The 17,527-nt window shown below is 41.8% G+C and overlaps 1 protein-coding gene across 1 annotated transcript; it reads left to right on the top strand.

Moving 5' to 3' along the window:
- Nucleotides 1–5,189: 5,189 nt before the first annotated feature.
- Nucleotides 5,190–16,463, top strand: LOC102295520 (acidic mammalian chitinase). The gene is made up of 12 exons (XM_005939766.2): nucleotides 5,190–5,265; nucleotides 5,546–5,634; nucleotides 7,299–7,328; nucleotides 7,407–7,611; nucleotides 9,946–10,002; nucleotides 10,092–10,257; nucleotides 10,730–10,854; nucleotides 11,003–11,126; nucleotides 14,712–14,894; nucleotides 15,067–15,183; nucleotides 15,306–15,432; nucleotides 15,527–16,463. The coding sequence occupies exons 2-12, from the start codon at nucleotides 5,616–5,618 to the stop codon at nucleotides 15,733–15,735; spliced, it is 1,362 nt and encodes a 453-aa protein (XP_005939828.1). The 5' UTR covers nucleotides 5,190–5,265; nucleotides 5,546–5,615; the 3' UTR covers nucleotides 15,736–16,463.
- Nucleotides 16,464–17,527: the final 1,064 nt, after the last annotated feature.

Below are 17,527 nucleotides of genomic sequence, written 5' to 3'. Positions count from 1 at the left end.
TGAGAGAAGGAAGACAGGATAAAAGACATGCTGTGGAAGAGAGACAGAGGTTAATAACAGATATGATTCAATGCAGAGAGGTCTATTAACACATAGTGAGTGAGAAAGGTGACTGGAAAGGAAAAACTCAATGCATCATGGGAATCCCCGGCAGCCTAGTCTATTGCAGCATAACTAAGGGAGGATTCAGGGTCACCTGGTCCAGCCCTAACTATATGCTTTAGCAAAAAGGAAAGTTTTAAGCCTAATCTTAAAGTAGAGATAGTGTCTGTCTCCGAATCCAAACTGGAAGCTGGTTCCACAGAAGAGGGGCTGAAAACTGAAGGCTCTGCCTCCCATTCTACTTTTAAATACTCTAGGAACAACAAGTAGGCCTGCAGAGGAGAGGAAGTGCTCTAATAGGGTGATATGGTACTACAAGGTCATTAAGATAAGATGGGGCCTGATTATTTAAGACCTTGTATGTGAGGAGCAGGATTTTGAATTCTGAGATTTAACAGGAAGCCAAAACAGGAGAAATCTGCTCTCTCTTTCTAGTATGGTAAATGGCTGGTTCTTATATAACGCGTTTTCTACTCTGTCTGAGCACTCAAAGCTTTAGCAACTTGTTGCATTCACCCATTCACTTTTACAAGTTGTTAAGTGCTCCCTATCTAACATTCATACACATTCATACTCCGATGTATACATCGGAGAGAAACATGGGGTTAGTATCTTGCTCAATGATATTTGGCATGCAGACTGGAATGGAACCACCAACCTTCCAATTAGTAGCTGACCTGCTCTACCACCTGAGCTACAGCCATCCCATTGTGGGTGATTTTAACATTAATGTAGATGCTAAGAATGACAGCCTCAACATAGCATTTAATCGGTTATTAGACTCAATTGGCTTCTGTCGAACTGTAAAAGAACCCACCCACCACTTTAATCACACTCTAGATCTTGTTTTAACATATGGCATAGAAACTGAACATTTAACAGTGTTTCCTGAAAGCCCTCTCCTGTCTGATCATTTCCTGATAACATTTACATTTACAATAATTGATTTTCACGGCCCAGCGGCACGAGGGAACAAAGATGGACACAGGTGCAGAAACCAACCCGGAAGCGAGACGGTAGGGAACAAATGATTTATTTCCGCCCACAGGCAAACAAAAGCAAAAGCAAAGCGCCGCCACCACACTCGTGGCGCGTAGGATTATCTACGATAATGAGGGCGACCTAGACACCTCTAGGAGACGGCTGAACAGCAGAGGCAGCGGGGAGGTAGAAACAGGACTAGGCAGGGGCCGGGGCACTGGAATAAGAGGAGATCACGGTCAGTGGGATCCAGCAGACAATCAACGATCCTCCACAGTTGAATTGAGTTGCCTTACTTGGTTTCAGGTGGAGGTGACAGGTGGGGCGGAAGCCTGGAAGCGGTCGAAGCGTGGGGAGGCAGGCAAGTGAGTGGTGGGCCGGCAGGCCACGTCGTGTTAGCAGCAGGCAGCCCAGGTCCAGGAAGGCGGGAGTGAGGGAGACAAGATCTCCACTCCAGGTGCTACCTCTGAGGACAAGAAAAACAAGTAAGACATCACACAGCGTCTGACAGAGTTATGATGCTCCACTCGACTGACATGGGGATAGCAGATACTCAGGCGATGAATGGTTGAGAGCGCAGGTCTGATATACTGCTGGCATGATTGCTCACAGGTGGTCAGCCAGGGAGGAGCAACCGAACCCAGATCAGAAGTTGTCACGGTTTGCCGGGGCAAGCCGTGTGGAGGTGGAGAAACGACCCAAAAGGCGGCAGCTCTGGTGCAGGTGAGTGTTTATTTACAGCAGTGGGTACAAACAGCAACGGGGTGTGAACATGAAACCGAAAACCTAAACTGCATGACAGAAGTACCTGACTCCGTGGTATAATTCTCAAACATGGCGTGTCACAAATTTAGAGGATCATCATTTAGCCTGGAGAAATAGTTTGCTGTTTTATAAGAAAGCCCTCCACAAAGCCAGAACATCTTACTATTCATCACTGATTGAAGAAAATAAGAACAACCCCAGGTTTCTCTTCAGCTCTGTAGCCAGGCTGACAAACAGTCAGAGCTCTGTTGAGTGAACTATTCCTTTATCGTTCCTTCTCATTCCTAAACCATTCCTGGGTGAATCCAATGGATCCAATCTTAAATATTCACTCAAATTGAGATACAGGAGAAAAGTCATGCATTTCCTTGAAAACAAAACAAACCCAACACCAGCTGTTATAAATTGCTAATGCTACCCAGTGTGTTAAGGCCAATGTGTGACCAAACCTGCCAACTTAAATACAAGAGCAGTAATGAGTAATATCACAGACCCCAGATTGTATTATCAGTTTTAAAATGGTAAATGGTAAATGGCCTGCATTTGTATAGTACTTTTCTAGTCCCAAAGGACCCCAAAGCGCTTTACACTACATTCAGTCATCCACCCATTCACACACACATTCACACACTGGTGATGGCAGCTACATTGTAGCTACAGCTGCCCTGGGGCGCACTGACAGAGGCGAGGCTGCCGGACACTGACGCCACCGGGCCCTCTGACCACCACCAGTAGCCAAACATGGGGTTAGTATCTTGCCCAAGGATATTTGGCATGCAGGAGGCAGCCTGGGATCGAACCACCGACCTTCTGATTAGTGACTGACCTGCTCTGCCACCTGAGCTACAGTTTTGATTCATTTTTATAAAAAAATTAATTTACGTAAAGGTGACTGTTTGGCTATACTATATAGTTGAGTCGAATTGAATTCAAAACTACTAGCATTCATTCCCAGGTAAGCATGAATATCCACAGCAAACAAAGGAGAGGTGTAATTACACATTACAAACTCATTCAAAGTAGGTTTCTGAACAAGGATAGATTTGTGCTAAAAATACAAGCTAAAATACAACTATATCCAGCTGTATATAAAGTAACTACATGCAGCCACGGTTAGCTATCCTTAACCTTTAAACAAGTTGTCTAAATATTAATTTTATAAATATTTGATGTGTAGCAGTAGTTGACTCTACATTGAGGCAATGTTCTTAGTAATGGTGATCACTGGGATCTACTTTTCACTGACATTCAGTGACCCTTCGCTTGTGGCACAACCTTAAAACCACCTGCGTAATATTGTATAGATCTGCTTTGTGAGAGTAAGATGATGTTGATCAGATGATTGTCAGAATTTTTCACAACAGAACACAAACTGTAACAAGATGATCAGTGGTTTTAAAGTTGTGCAGACTTCAGAGCTTGTTTGATGTGGTCACATTTCTATCATCTCAATGTCAATGTCAAAGTGCAGGTGATAAGAGTTCAGAATCAGAATCAGAGTCAGAATCGTGTTTATTGGCCAAGTATATGTGCAGACACATACAGGGAATTTGGTTCCGGTAGATGGTGGCTCTCAAGCACAGCAATGTAAATCACACACACACGCACACGCACACACACACACACATACATGTCTATATATACACATTACACATACATACACAAAGCTGTGTAAACCAACTATAAATAACGAATCTGAACTTATATACATAAAATACAGAAATGAATGAGGTGGAACGAATACTACAAAATGTACATAAGGTGCAGCTGCAGTCTGGCAGTGGGAGCAGTGTGACAGGTCAACTGTTTAGGAGGGAGATGGCGAGGGGAAAGAAACTGTTCCTGTGTCGGGTGGTCCTGGTCTGCAGGCTTCTGTACCGTCTGCCAGAGGGCAGCAGGTCAAAAAGTCTGTGTCCAGGGTGTGAGGGGTCTGTGATGATTTTCCCTGCCCGTTTCCTGGTTCTTGAGAGGTACAGATCCTGGATGGAGGGCAGGGGGCGCCGATGATCCTTTCTGCTGCCTGTACAATCCGCTGCAGTCTGCTCCTGTCCTGTTTAGTGGCTGCTCCATACCAGACTGTGACAGAGGAGCACAGGACAGACTCAATGACCGCAGTGTAGAACTGGATCAGCAGCTCCTGTGGGAGACTGTACTTCCCCAGTTGTCTCAGGAAGTACATCCTCTGCTGGGTCTTTTTGAGGATGGAGTTGATGTTGTCTCCCACTTCAGGTCCTGGGAGATGGTTGTACCCAGGAACTTGAAGGTCTTCACAGTTGACACAGGGCTGTCTGATATGGTGAGGGGGAGCAGAGTTGAGGGATGTCTCCTGAAGTCCACTGTCATCTCTACAGTCTTAAGAGTGTTCAGCTCCAGATTGTGCTGACTGCACCAGAGTACCAGCCGTTCACTGAATCCAGTGTTCAGACTGGATTCCCACCAGTCCCACCCCAACTCTTTGTAAGATCTTACAAATCCAGTTAAGAATTTGACCAATCAGATTAGTAACTGATATTGCAATGCTAACTGTAATCAGCGTATATTGTATCTTTGTGAATTAATAACAGTAAATTCTGCTAACTAATAATGAAATATGGTGTGATATAACATGATAGATGTAGACTAGCATCTTGTTACTGAGCAGTGTTCTGCTGTGAAAGATTCAGTTCTGATAATCATCTGATCAGAATTGTTTTAGTGACAGACCTATAGATCACTAAGCAGATATTTTTAATGGTGTGCCTGATTAGTGACATACACAAGGAAAAACGTCAACACAAAGCAGATTCCAGTGATCACCATTATCCAGGATTGCATTCCATGCATAGTCCACTGCTGCTCAAACATTTAAGAAATTCATATTTAGGCTGCTTGCTTAAAGGTTAAGGATAGCTAACTGTACTGTATGTAGTTACTTTATATACAGCTGGATATAGCTGTATTTTGTGACTTTTAATATAAATCTATCCTTGTTTTAACTCTACTTTGAATTAATTTGTAATGTGTAACTACAGCTCTCATGTCTTTGCTGTGGATATTCATGCTCACCCGGAGATGAAAGCTAATAGTTTTGAATTCAATTCAAACAAAAGTTGCCTCAAGTCACTGTACTTCTACAATAATAGAGCAGTGTATTATTGTAGGGTTTGTTTGATGATCATTGGTAAATTCCAGTGACTAAGTAAAAGCTGATTACAGTTATCATTGCGATATCAGTTACTTATCTAATTGGGTCAAATTCTTAACTGGGCTTGGCAGGTCTTACTAGAAGGGGGTGGGGGGTTATTAGGCACATCAGACTCCCACCACTCTGAGCTCTTATCAGCTGCACTTTGACACCTTCTATTAGTCATTAGGATGATATAAATCTGACCCACTCAAACAAGCTCTCAAATCTGCTTCAGTTCTTCTTGTCAAACGGTAATGAGATCATCATTGTTTTTGTCTGGCTTGGTTGCTTGTAGTGCATTTTATAGTAGCTACATGTAAGCCTAAAATTAAAGATAAATTAGTTATTAGGTTTTTATTATGTATGTTTTAATAATTAATTGTTACAAGTGCATCAAAGTTTAATCTAAGTTTTGTCCATTTGTAAAACGCAGTCTGTAAAATTTTGCTCAAGTGAAGCTTAGGTAGTTAATTAGCGAAAAAATGTTTCTGTGACAGCACTTAATGTCTGATTTTGTTACTTGTGTGCCAGTGAATGAAACTGATTCACTCATTTGGAAGTTCACTTCTACGAAAGGAAACCCGTGGAACCTGAAAGCAACATGGGGAAACTCCTCATAGGTAAATTTCATTAAATATTACATTCATTTATTCATCCATTTATACAATAGTTGTCCTTTGTTTATTTATTCAGAAGTAGAGCATAAGGAGAAGTTAGTAGTTTGAGAGGTACAGGTTAAATATGGTTTGGCTGAAACAAACCACATTTGACTATTTTATGTGCTGAACAGTTCAGAGTATGACCCCTGTTTGTAGTCCCAACATGAGCTGGTGGAAGGTGTCCTAACTGAGGACTTCATTTTCCTGCTCAGGACAATAACATAGAGACTGAGGAGTGTGACTCGGAGCGCAGTATTCCAACAGTATCCTGTTATTAGACTGGAGGCAGCTGACAAGTATTACAAGATAAGTTTAGTTTGGGTCTGGTCAGCCATAACTGAACAAAATTTGGGGGGGGGTTCGGTGGCAGGCCCCCTGGGGTGGATGAGTTTCTCAAGGTGGGAAATTGAGACGCGTATTGGTCTGGCATTGGCAGTGGTTCATGTTTGTTGTGAGGCAGAGACAGATGGGCATGAAAGCGATGCTGTTCATTTTACTGGTCAGGCTACATTCCTATTCTCAACTCTGTCCGTGAGTAAAACTGCCTCAAAGAAAGAGTTAAAAATGCGACATAAATAGACTTCCTCCATTGGGTGTCTGACCTCAACCGTGGAGATAGGGTGTGGACCTTGGAGGCCCTTCGGGAGGGGCTCAGAGTAGAGTCCCTAGTCCCCCACTGTCATGAACTGGCTGTGTGGAGGCAGAGGAGGACCCAAACGCAAAACTCACGGAGACAAAAAGCTGAACTCAAAATCACTGCTTTATTGCAGGCTTCACAAAGAAACAGAACTAAACTGGGAATGCTAACTGAGGACCGAGGGAACACAGAAAAGCACAGAGGTTCGGGGAGGAGACGTTGACGACGCGAAACCGAACTGAGGGAGACATGCACATAAATACACAGAGGGTTAACGAGGGAAGTGGGAGCACACAGGAAAGACAGCTGACACAGATAATCATAACAAGACACGGCAGGAGTAACACAACACTGACGGGAGACTGTCAAAGTAAAACAGGAAGTACACAGAGGTGCAGACAGGAGGAGAGAGAGAGACAGGAGAGCACAGGCATAGCGGGCTGGGGAAACATGGAATAAAACACAAGGAGGGGAGACGAGGGCTCACAGATACACAGAGGAAATCAAATAAGGAACAACTTAACAGAGCAACCCAGGACCCATGGCCTAAATAAAGAACAAAATACAAAAATACATGAAAACTAAGAATGCTGGGCCAACATGGCCCAGGATCATGACACCCACATGAAAATGAACAAATTGAAGTAATTCCGGCGTCTGATTAGGATGCCTATTTGGTGTCTCCTAGGTGAGGTGTTGCAGGAATCTAGGCTTCAGGACAGACCCCGGGTATGCTGGAGAGATTAAATCTGTCAGCTCCCTTGACAAGCCTTGGTGTTCCCACACAGAGCTGGAGGAAGTGACAGGGAAGGGAGAGGTCCTAGCATCTCAGCTTGTACTGCTACTTAGACTGCTGCAACCTTGACACGATTAGGCAGCAGAAAAATGATGGATGGAGTTTGTGACATGATCTTCTGTATTCTATGTTGTCTCTAAGTTTTATAGTTTCTAGGTAACCCGATTTACTTTTTTTCCATCTCTTTCTCAGCTCTGGGCATTCTATTCATTTTACATAATGGTAAGTATTTGTATTTAGTGATCGAGTCATCTCATCACCATGATGGTTACAGGGAAAACCGAATGTGTCTTCCTTCAGTTTCATCTAGTAAGCTGGTGTGTCATATGACCAACTGGGCCCAGTACAGACCAAGTGCTGGCAAATTCACTCCAGACAACATCGATCCCTTCCTGTGCACCCATGTCATCTATGCTCTGGCCACCATTAACAGCTTCAACCAGATCACCCCCGTTGAGTGGAATGATCCGCAGCTGTACAGCAGCCTCAACAGCCTCAAGAATGTGTGAGTTTGCTCAGTCATAGAGTCAGGCTGGGCACCAATGTTAATTTAGACAACTACGACAGTCACAGTAAAGAGAAAGTAGACCCACTTTAAGAGATGGTTGATGTTACAGAAGAGATAGGCTGAGTTGGAGGCAGGTGAGTAATTGAAAATCAAAAGTATGGTTGTTTGGTTGGGTGAGGAGAAATAAGAAACCTCTTCTCTGTAAAACAAAAATGGAAGCATGACTTAGCTCAGCAAAACAGCATCTGAACAAACCACAACTTCTTGATCATTGTTCTCTGAACAGACAAGACCAAAGTGCAAATGTCTGGCCAAAATGCATGGCGCCACGTTTGACAAAAGCATGTTAGCGTATTAGTACAAAGACCAAGCTCAGCCATGCTTGACAGTTGGTATGAGGTAGAGGGGTGATAATCTGGGCTTGTTTTGCAGCCACAGATTCTGGTTACCTGGTCATTGTGTCAACCATGAACTCCACTATGTAGCATTATACAGTCAATTATGAGGCTGTTGGTTAGCTAAAGCTTGGTCAAAGCACAAGCACGAAGGCAAGTCTACAACAGAATGGTTGAATGGTGCTCCATCAGCTTTTCAAAGATTAGACTTCAACCTGATTACAGTTCTGTGCAGGACCTTAACCTGTTGAACCCTGATGCCCCTGGTACTGGGAGCAGAGAGGGAACATTTGGTTTCATGGGCTGTGCCACCAGGTCTGTTGTTTAAATGTAGACATGTATGGTATCCACAGAAACGTTACAATCTCAGGTAAAACCTCACAAACCGTTTCTATGATCACCACCAACTGCTATTCAATACCTAAGAACTTTCCACTTTCATAGATGGTACCATTTGTACCAAATTGCAAAACACTAGATATATATTTAATTAAACCTCTGTAACATTGCTCTGTTTCATTTCAGTAGCATTGATCTTTCTGCAGGTAATGTCCATATTTTGATTCTTTTTGGTGAGACTTAATCAGTTCATTTTAGGTAAATGTAGTGTGGTGTGGTGCTTATCTACTCTCCCAGAGCGCTCAAAGCACTTTTTGGGCATGTCATCTTCAAGCAGGAGCCTCAGAATAGCCCTGGAATTCAAAAGGTTAAGAAAGCTGTGCGTAAACACTCGCAACCTCAATGAATTCATGCAAAGTTGCAAAGAAATAGTGAATAAGAGCCAAAATTAGTCCACAATAATGTGAGAGACTGATGACATCATGCAGTTATTGCTAAATCCTGGGGTGCACCTAGTTTTCACACACCACTTCTGCACTTTGGCTCAGATTTTTTGTGTTTTATATGATGATATGGTGTAATATGTGAAGTGTTGTTGTTAATCTCATGTTGTGTTCATCCAATTTTAACACCTGTTAAGATAAATTTTTTTATTATGTCCTAATATGTCAAACCTTAGAAGAAACAGAAGTGCATTTTTTTCACCATGACTGTATCTGTGATCTCTAATCCCATCCCAACATTTTTTCATTATTTAGAAATAATTAGGATGAAAGTAAATAACTTATAATAAACAAAGGAGTCTTTCCAGGATCTTAAACTACACATGAGCATGTTTTTGGATGAAGAACATCAAGCAAAGGTCATACCAGTGACAAATTAGAACCCTCGACCCAGAAACATCAAGCCTCAGTGCCACTTTTTGACAGATTTTCTTTTCATTTGCATCAGTATCAGGTCAGTAGTTTGATTATGGCAAAAGTTAAGTTACAATCCGAGTTAGCTATTAAGTGGTGCTAAGATTTCAAAAGGATGCCAGAGAAAAAGTGTGCAACAAAAAGCTTGGATTACAGTAGGATCTATTTGTAGAAAGCAAGTAATTGAGCTGGACATACTGGCAATATGACAGAATGTGAGCATCAGTGTGTTAAAGCAGCATCTGTATTTATCAGGTATTTAACCACCAAATGGAGCAAAAACAGATTTTCCCATTCAATTTTATCTAAATGGAGCTACCACAATATTTATCATTATTATGGTGTACCATCTAAATACATCAGAAAACCTCTATAATTATCACCCAGTCCTACTGCAACCAGCCAGGGCTTCCAACCTGCTTCTGCCCTTTTCGGTGGATTGTTCAGGATTCTGTTATGTGCAGAATCCTTTTTCAGATCTCATTAAAATGTTGAGCAAAAAATAAAATAAAATTATAGCTAAGAATATTATATATATATATAACTGTATGACATAAGCCATTATTAATTCTCCAGGCAACCCATGGCTGTGAAATACACAGTCATCGGGAGTATAAATGGGGGTAAAGTGTTCTTGAATTATTTAAGGTCCTGTCTTTTCTCTGCCTCTCTATTACCAGCAACCCTGCTTTGAAGACTCTGCTGACTGTTGGAGGAACGGTCAATGGAGTCAGCCCGTGAGTTCCATCTACACCAGTTCTCATATTTTCGTATCTATTTCAAAAACCTTCCTTTATTACGGTTCTTTTTCCCTGCATTGCACCAGATTCATTGCTATGGTTGCCAGACCTGAGAGTCGTGCAGCCTTCATCAGTTCTGTTATCAGTTTCCTTCACACCCATAATTTTGATGGGCTAAACCTGGACTGGGAATATCCTGGACACAATGGCAGCCCAGTGGGGGACAAAGAGAAATTTACTCTACTGGTCACGGTAAACACAGCTCACATTGTCCTTAAATTTTCAATACAATACCAATGTATTATAATGGTGTATTATTTTTGTATTGTAATGTTTATCCTTCTTAAATGTTATTATATGTTATCTGTTATTAACTAGTGCATTGCAATTTTGTTACCAGAAAAGTCAGCCAATCCTGTTAAAATAGAGTCTATATACCTTTATGTAGGGCCCATATAGTAAACCTCACAAAGACATTAAATAAAATGTGGCCCAGGCCATACTGCATGTTTGTTTCTTTTAATGCAGTAGACTAGTACAGTGCGGACACATTAAAATCTATCAATACATGATCATATTACAGTATTTGGTCTGTTTGTGCTACTGATATACCTAATGGCATTAGATACGGTTTCTTGATTCAACTCCTCTGTTGTTAATGATGCCAGGGTGTGACCGGTGAAACTAACTGGATCTAAGTTGCTTTAGTTTGGTGTGTCTATAGGAGCTGGCCAAAGCCTTTGAGGATGATGCAAAAGACAGCGGGAGGAGTCAGCTGCTGCTGTCGGCCAGTGTTGCTGGAATCCGTCAGACCATTGACAGAGCATACGAAGTTAACAAGATTGCACCGTAAGTTTAAGCATGTATGCGCATTTTCAACAAAGTAACACCAATCCATAAAGTAGGTGTCGTGTACTGAAATAGATATATCACTATTACTCATTTCAAATGACACAAAACCCCATTTTACATTTACTGTTCAATAAAAACCCAACAGACACTTTGACTTCATCAACATCATGACCTATGACTTCCACGGACACTGGGAGGCAGTAACTGGACACAACAGCCCTCTTTACAGTAGCTCTGCGGACCCTGGTTCACAAATTCATTACAATATAGTAAGAAACACACCAACACATCTACATCTTTCACTGTGTTCATGTGAATGAATAATAATGAATACTGATTTCATAATAACTGTAAAAAAAACCATTTTTAAATGTGAAATTAAAAAAGGATTTTTCATACTGATGAGAAAAAACTGGAAACACTAAGTACAGTACTGCTGCACTTAGTGACCAGTACCAACATTTTGTAGTACTAGTGCTAGACAGTCTCACAGAAACACAAAGTAGCACAGTAATACACAACTGAATGGCAACATGTTTTTTTTTTCACATTTGTCACACTTAGCTGTTTCGGATTATGAGAACAAATGTTATAATTATACAAAGATAATCAGAGTAGGGCAGCACGGTGGCACGGTGGTTAGCACTGTTGCCGCACAGCAAGAAGGTCCTGAGTTCAATTCCACCATCAGGCCGGGGTCTTTCTGTGTGCGGTTTGCATGTTCTCCCCGTGTTTGCGTGGGTACTCCGGCTTCCTCCCACCGTCCAAAGACATGCAGCTTGTGGGGATAGGTTAATTGATTAATCTAAATTGTCACTAGGTGTGAATGTGCAAGTGTGAATGGTTGTCTGTCCCTATGTGTTAGCCCTGCGACAGACTGGCGACCTGTCCAGGGTGTACCCCGCCTTTTGCCCTATGACAGCTGGGATAGGCTCCAGCGCCCCCCGCGACCCTGAAAAAGATAAGCGGAAGCGAATGGATGGATGGATGGATAATCAGAGTAAATACAAGATGTAGTTTTAAAATGATGATTTCATTCATTCAGAGAAAAAAGCTATCGAAACCTACCTGAAAAAAGTAACTGCTCTCTAAACCTAACACCTGATTGTGCAGCCAAAACTGCACTCCACATTTGCAGTAACTAGAAATGACTCTTTCACCTGGAGGCCCAGGTCAGCCTACTCTTTAAAGAATTGTTGTAATTCAGCCACATTTGTGGGTTATTTGGATTTAAGGCCTGACTTTGATTAGGCCACTAAAAACCTTTTGTTTGTTTGTTTGTTTTTTTCGTTTGCTTTCAGATAGATATGATTTGAATTACTGCGTCACAGTTCCTTTAATGGTATGTTCTAATCTCTTAGTAAAATATTGTGGTCGGTGCTACCGATTGCTGCACTGAGGTCCAACTAGAACTAAATTAGATTCGATTAATGATTAAGGAAAGAGGAATTCTGGAGCAAGCTGGATGAAGTGGTGGAGTATGCCCCCTCGGGGGAGAAAGTGGCGATTGGAGCAGACTTCAGTTGAAATGTAGGTGAAGGGGACAAGGTGATGAGTAGGTGTTGGGTAGGTATGATGTTAAGGAGAGAAAAGTAGAAGGACAGATGGCAGTCAGTCTTGCAAAAAGGATGTAAATGGCTGTAGGGAACATGTATAACAAGAAGAGGGAGGAACATAAGGTGGCATATGAGTGGAGGAAGGTGTATAAAGGTGGACTGCATCTTATACAGAAGTTACAGAAAGAGATAGGACACTGCAAAGTGGTGTCCTATCTCCCTTAGCCAGGCAGAACTAGATAGCGTTCTATAAGATGACTTTGGGATGAAGAGGAAACAGGTGAAGGTAGTGCCAATGATTAAATTGTGGAAGTTGAAGAACAGAGTTCATAGAAGAGTGGTAAGGAAGAGACTGGGGAAGTACAGATGCAGTGCTTGTGGAAACTGCTATGAAAGTGTTTCGTGGACAGAATCAAGAAAAAAAAAATTAGGGGTGCAACGATACACAAAATTCACGGTTCGGTTCGGTTCGATACTTTGGTGTCACGGTTCGATATTTTTTCGATACAAAAAAAATGTTCATGCCTTTTTAATTTGTCATTTATTAAAATTATAAATATATATTTTAACTCAAAAGTACAGTTTTTAAATTTAACCCTAACCCTTGTGCGTGTTTTTTATTTTGACAGCGAATGCGCACCTGCGGACCACTTATGTGCAGCCCTGGTTATTTAGCTCGTCATATTGCAGCCACAGAAATTCTTTTGTCCATGAAACCATAAAGCTGCACTTTCTTTTTGCCTTATAGTCTGATTTGTCATAACTTCTCTGTTTTGTGGTAAGCTTTTCTTTGGCTGTCACTTCTTCACCCTGACCTGTCTTATTTGGCTCAGCAGAACTAAAATATATATCTGTCTGTGAAGGTTCTCAGTCATCCAGGTCATCGTAGTCAAATATAATCCTGCTGCTTTTACACACGCACTCACATAAGCTCAGCGATTCTCTGCGCGATCAACCTCTCACATGTTTAAGCTTGCTGCGGGAGATTTCACTTGTCATGTTTGCATAGTAAGCTAACGATTAATAAGACGATGTCAGAGGAATTGGTGCGCAAATTATCATCACTCACAGATCAGTGCTGTCGCTCTCTATACACAGTTCGCGCGATTGCAAAGTGAAAGCAAAAAAGCATTGACATATATTTTTCCTTCCTACAATAGCCCGACGGGCAGGGCAGAGATAGATTTTGGTAGCCCGACTGAAAAAAATCGCTAGCCCCGGGACGTCGGGCTAGCGATATTGCGAGCCCTGTATCTGATTGAGGAATCACTCATCTTTGGAAAAGAGAGTTTATTACAGAGAAATGTCTCTTTCCAAAATAAAAGCTATACTATCCGCTTCTTCTGGGCTATATTCTCAGCAGCATAAGGAGAATCATGTGCTAACAGCTGTCTAAATGACTCGGCTAAAGTTAGTAGCATGCTTGTTGTTTTTGTCTTTGCACTAGGATGATGTCGGCGTAAATGTGCAGTCATATTCGTTGTGTTCCCACTAGTGCTTTCAGGTTAATCTCGTTGAAATGACCTTAACGCCACAACACGGCAAATCTCCGTTAACGAGCTACCGCCGATCGCCCCGTGCATGGGGCTAGACGGCCAACACGTTAACGAGCTAACTGCGCTAACACACTAGTTCCCACCCATGTAATTGAGCATTGCATGGCACATCCAACATACTGTTTTACTTTAGTCCATGACTCGCTTACCTTCAGGGTCATACGTCACATGAAAACCAAAATAATTCCAAACGCCAGATCTGAATGAGGGTGGGGGAGGTCCATGTTGCAAGGAGAGCTTAACTTCTGTCTCGCTAGCTTGCCCTGCGCTCTTCCTTCTGACGATGCTGTCTGTGTTGAGCGCTCAGTGAATCTGCGTTCGACAGCTAGGCTGCACTGCGCTAGGCGGAGTAGTCGAACGCAGATTCACTGAGCGCTCAACACAGACAGCATCGTCAGAAGGAAAGTTGATAAAATAAATTACAAATTTTGTATTGTTCGATACATATGCGTACCGAACCGAAAGCACTGTATCGAACGGTTCAATATCGATACGAATATCGTTGCACCCCTAATAATATATATATATTAGTCATAATAGTTAACTATATATATATACTACTGAATTATATATATATAATACTATATATATATAATATATTAATTCATATTACAGCTTCTCTGTCTAACTGATCTCTAAAGGAGATTCAGAGAAACAGGTAAAGCTGGTAAAGAAGTAATAAATTCTGAAGAATTTGGTACAGATTTACAGTTGAAATGAAGTTTCCTTTCCTTTTTTGTAGAACTCCTCTGTATTCTATTGGATATCCCTGGGAGCACCATCTGGAAAGCTGCTGCTAGGTTTCCCTACTTATGGAAGAACCTACCGTCTTAGCAGTGGGGCAAATGGCCTGGGAGCACCAGCTAATGGCCCTGCAGACCCTGGACCCTACACTCAAACTGCTGGATTCTGGGCCTTCTATGAGGTACAAAAGGTTCTTAAAAAGCTCTGATTGGTATATGCTAAAAGTCATCTATTCCTCAAAATATCTATTATTACCCTTGACTAACATCTGTGGGCAATTATATACAGCTATAGAGTATCACTATCACAAATTCACTGTTATCTGATGTAGGTCTATGTGTCCCTCTTATCAGATCTGTGACTTCATTAATACTGCTAGTGTTGGGTGGATCTCTGAACAAGAGGTTCCATATGCCACCTATGGGAGTTCCTGGTTGGGCTATGATGACAAGCGCAGCTATTCTTCCAAGGTAAAGAATTTCTGTGCTAAAACAGGAAAAGCTATGCTTTTTATTCATTTTTGTTGTGCTCTATTGAATTGTACCTGTAATTATTCTAAGAGTTCTTGCTTCCTTATATTGCTGTCCTGTAGGTTCAATGGATGACTGCCAACAACTTGGGAGGTGCCCATGTGTGGACTCTGGATATGGATGACTTCAGTGGATACTTCTGCTCAGCTGGCACATATCCTCTTATCAACCACCTCAGAATGTTGATGGGTAATTACTGTAAATTAGCTTCACTAACTTAGATTTGATTTTAAAAAATCTCTTGCTGTGTGCAACTTATATTTTTTCATGTCTCATTGTGCAGGCTTTACGCCAAAGCCCACCACCACTCCACGCCCTACCACCACTAGGGACCCAAGTGCTGACTTCTGCCGTGGCCGTCCTGATGGGTTATATGAAAACCCAGCTGACAAAACCACCTTCTTCCAGTGCTTCCAGGGAAACACCTACCTGCACCGCTGCCAGCCTGGCCTCATCTACTGGGACTCCTGCAAGTGCTGCAACTGGCCCTGAGCCACAGAAACATAAACTACAGAGCACAACATAATAAATGTTTAAGGCAATCGGTTATGTTTCAGTAAGATCTTTTCACAGCTCATGCTAAAACATCCTGGGTTTTAGCAGGAACAGAATATACGGTGGCGTGAAAAATTGTTCACTTCTTGATTTCTATTTGTTTTTTTGTATGTTTGTCACACTCAAATGTCTCAGATCGCTGAACAAATGTTCAAAATGTTCAACATTTTTAGGGTTGTTTATTATTATTAGGGGGGAAAATACAAACGTACATGACCCTGTTTGAAAAAGTGATGCACCCCCCCCCCCCCATTGCAGTTGCTGCTGCTAAAAGGGTGGCCCAGTCAGTTATTAGGTTTAGGCAGCAATCACTTTTTGTTGTTCACTTGGTTGGCTGTTGTAAAGGGGTTTCGCTTGACCATGGAAATGATTCTGTGATCATCCACCTCTGTTATCTTCTGTGGAGGTCCAGGTCTTTTTGTGTTGCGCTTTCCTTCTTTCTCAGGATGTAACATTTTTCCAGGATGTATCATCAAGCTGTTTTTGCCACTTCTAATATTGTAGCAATTTGTCAGATGTATTTTTTTTTTGTTTTAAGGATGGCTTGTTTCAGCTACATGTAGAGCTTCTTTTGTCTGTTTACAGAAAACCTTCCAAATGCAGACACCGCACCTTATATCAACTCCAGGACTTTATCTTCTTAACTGATAAAGGCTATTTCATGGGCAGGTTTGGGCAATTCCTTCATTATGTCATTGAGTCAACTGTCCATTTACTTTTGGTATCAGACAAGCCCCAGATGCAGACGGTATAAAGATGCCTCTGTGAGAAATCAGTGCATAACAGCAGGCTGCACGTTGCTAGCAGGCAGAGCATACATGCAACACCATAACGAAGTAGCTGCATAGTATACAGGAACATCCATGCCGAGTATGACATTGCCACTCCCAAAGTCAAAAAATGAGAGACAACTCCCAGGGTGCTTGACTTACATATAAAGATAGACAATGGCTAACCAACTGAACATATTAGCGGTCGACAAGCAAAAGAAGATGGCTGTAGTGGTAGATGTAGCTAAGTCAAGTAATATCGCTATCAGGAAGGAGGAGCATGAGAAGCTTGAAAAATACCAAGTGCCTGGACGAAGGAGAGGACTGGCTATCCTTCTATCAGGCAAACTACACTTTGAAAAACTATTTGAGATAAGTGATAAGGAGGGGCAATTTATTTTAGTAAGGGAAAATATTGAGGGGAATCCAGTCACGTTACTAAATATATATAAGCAGTGTTGGGAAGGTTACTTTTAAAATGTATTCCATTACAGAATACATGCCCCAAAATGTATTCTGTAACGTATTCCGTTATGTTACTCAATGACAGTAACGTATTCTGAATACTTTGGATTACTTAATATATTATCATGCTTTTTACAACAACGTGAATGTACTATTGCTGTGTGATTTATTACTATTACTGAAGGTCCGCGACTCTGAACTGTAGTAAAGGGACCTCTGACTAATACGGCGGGGTCCCTGTCGGATCGTAGCCGAAAAATAGCTTTACTTTGTTGTGTGGGTCAACTTTTCTTGCGAGAGACAGAGAGAGGCGTCGAAAGGCTGCTCCAACGAAACTTATTGTTTTCGGAGGAAAACACGAACACGGTGTACAGTCGAGTCTTAATAGCTTACTTACAACTGGGCTCGTCAGGCACTCTTCTTGGCTGCAGTGGTTATTATTATATTTACATGCTTCCAGCTCCCGTTTTTGCTCGATGACAACTTGTCCCTTT

The sequence above is a fragment of the Haplochromis burtoni genome, unplaced genomic scaffold, assembly GCF_018398535.1.
Source record: "Haplochromis burtoni strain Fernald_Lab_line unplaced genomic scaffold, NCSU_Asbu1 Contig_273, whole genome shotgun sequence".
NCBI classification, from domain to species: domain Eukaryota; kingdom Metazoa; phylum Chordata; class Actinopteri; order Cichliformes; family Cichlidae; genus Haplochromis; species Haplochromis burtoni.
The sequence above is the reverse complement of the archived record's forward strand: the minus strand, read 5'-3'. Positions and strand labels throughout refer to the sequence as shown.

What these genes read in the sequence shown, in the direction of transcription:
- LOC102295520 (XM_005939766.2), top strand. An exon ending in AATTTACTCTACTGGTCACG is followed by an intron (nt 10,258 to 10,729) that starts GTAAACACAGCT and finishes GTGTGTCTATAG; the next exon opens with GAGCTGGCCAAAGCCTTTGA. An exon ending in CACAAATTCATTACAATATA is followed by an intron (nt 11,127 to 14,711) that starts GTAAGAAACACA and finishes CCTTTTTTGTAG; the next exon opens with AACTCCTCTGTATTCTATTG.